This window comes from Plasmodium knowlesi (genome assembly GCF_000006355.2).
Source record: "Plasmodium knowlesi strain H genome assembly, contig: PKNH_00_55, whole genome shotgun sequence".
Classification (NCBI taxonomy): domain Eukaryota; phylum Apicomplexa; class Aconoidasida; order Haemosporida; family Plasmodiidae; genus Plasmodium; species Plasmodium knowlesi.
Genome location: NW_024070091.1, coordinates 1 through 2368, shown reverse-complemented (window position 1 = coordinate 2368; position 2368 = coordinate 1). Strand labels below are relative to the sequence as shown.

General features: G+C 39.7%; 1 protein-coding gene across 1 annotated transcript; it reads left to right on the top strand.

Moving 5' to 3' along the window:
• Positions 1–482: 482 nt before the first annotated feature.
• On the top strand, positions 483–1115 carry PKNH_0004300 (SICAvar, type I (fragment); the record flags this gene model as incomplete). The annotated part of the gene is made up of 1 exon (XM_039113469.1): positions 483–1115. A coding segment is annotated over one exon (633 nt), but the record flags the coding sequence as incomplete, so codon positions are not given.
• Positions 1116–2368: the final 1253 nt, after the last annotated feature.

The following is a 2368-nucleotide window of genomic DNA, read 5'->3' as shown; positions in this document are numbered from 1 at the left end:
CAACATACTAACACAACCAACAACATACTAACACAACCAACATACTAACACACAACCAACATACTAACACAACCAACATACTGACACAACACAACATACTAACACAACCATAACACAACTATCAACGAACCGAACATGCAGAAACGAATGACTTTTTCTTTTTTCTCTTTTTTCCTGTGTATTTGTATAGGTAAACCGTGTGAAGAAGGCAGCAATGGTGACAAATGTCAACGCTTAAAATGTATTGTGCAGAAATGGGGGGATATCAGGAACTACGGGAATAGTGTGCCCAGTTGGGTTAGCCGACGGACTTAACAGTCCAACTGCGCATTCACATGGGGGTCATACATATATATATACATGTGCATGAATGTATATATCTACATGCATATTTGTGTACATACGTACATAAATATGTATATATATATATATATATATATATATATATATATATATATATATGTCCCCCGTCCTACCCGCAGGATAGGATGAAGACTGACTTCGGAAATGACTTAACGAGGTTGATGAATCACATGAGAACGGAGGCAGAGAACGCCGAGGTCACGAAACACTGCAACGACGGTGTATGGAACAATGGCGACGCCGCGGGCGTCGCTAACAAAACAGCATGCAAGCTGGTCGCAGCAGGACTGCATCATATATCCAATATTAAACATACATATAAACCCCAGAAGAATAATGGGGATTATAATCCCTACGATAATCAGGAGTTCCATCAATTCGTTTCTTGCTTATGGTTAAAGAGGGTTGTTCAAGAAATGGAAAAAAGAAGTATAAGTTGCGACATAAAGGAAGGGATAAAAAAGGGTTCTAAAGCATGGAACACTATTAAAGAAACTCATTGCAAAAATCAACCTTGCATTGAGTGCAATTTGGAAGACGACTACGGGAAGCTGGACACTTGCCAAGTTGGCAGTGACAGTGCCAATGTGAAGGAGAAATTCATTGACTTGCTCACGAAGGACAAAACGACCGAAGCCGATTCCACCCTCCAGGAATTACTGAAAACAGACAAAAACGGCTCACTTTGTCAACGTTTACAATGCTTAGCATCCAGAGTTGAAGCACTTAAAAAAGATCCCTCGAGCAATGCGGTAAGTACAAATAAAAGAAAAGGAATAAGAAGGAAAGAAAAAGGAATAACGAGAAAAGGAATTTTAAAAAAAAAAAAAAAAAAAAATTTCAAATTCGGCGTTTGCAAATAACGCTGTAGGGGTGTTAGAATAAGGTTGTAGTGGTATAGGAATAAGTTCTTAGTGGTATTAGAATTGGGTCCTAGGGGTATAGGAATAAGGTTGTAGGGATGTTAGAATAAGGTCTTAGGGGTATGGGAGTAAGGTTTTAGGGGTATTAGAATAGGGTCTCAGGGTTATAGGAGTAAGGTTGTAGGGATGTTGGAATAAGGTGGTAAGGGTGTTAGAACAACGTTTTAGGGGTGTTAGAATAAGGTGGTAAGGGTGTTAAGAATAAGGTCGTAAGGTTGTTAGAATAAGGTGATAAGGGTGTTAGAATAAGGTGGTAAGGGTGTCAGAATAAGGTGGTAAGGGTGTTAGAATAAGGTGGTAAGGGTGTCAGAATAAGGTGGTAAGGGTGTCAGAATAAGGTGGTAAGGGTATTAGAATAAGGTTGTTGGGGTGTTAGAATAAGGTGGTAAGGGTGTTAGAATAACACTATAGTGGTGTTGGAATAAGGTTGTAAGGGTGTTAGAATAATGGTGTAAGGGTGTTAGAATAAGGTTGTAGTGTTGTTAGAATAAGGTAGTAAGGGTGTTAGAATAAGTTTGTAGGGTTGCAGGAATAAGGTGGTAGGGGTGTTAGAAGAATGTGGTATGGTTGTTAGAATAAGGTGGTAAGGGTGTTAGAATAAGGTTGTAGGGGTATTAGCATAAGGTTGTAGGGGTATTAGAGTAAGGTTGTAGGGGTGTCTGCATAACCCTGTACGGGTGTTAGAATAAGGTGATAAGGGTGTTAGAATAATGTAGTACGGGCGTCAGAATAACGTTGTAGGGGTGCTAATATAAGGTTGTTGGGGTGTCAGAATAATGTTGTAGGGGTATTAGAATAATGTAGTAAGGGTATTAGAATAAGGTGGCAACGGTGCTAGAATAAGGTGGTAAGGGTGTCAGAATAAGGTGGTAAGGGTATTAGAATAAAGGTTGTAGGGGTGTTAGAATAGGGTTGCACGTTATTGGAGCGATGTTTTAGGGTATAGGAATAAGGTTGTAGGGTTATAGGATGGAGGTTGCATGGTGTCAGTATAAGTTTTTAGGGTATAGTAAGAAGGTTGCATGATGCCAGAATATGGTTGTGGGGGGGTCAGAATAAGGTTGTGGGGGGGTCAGAATAAG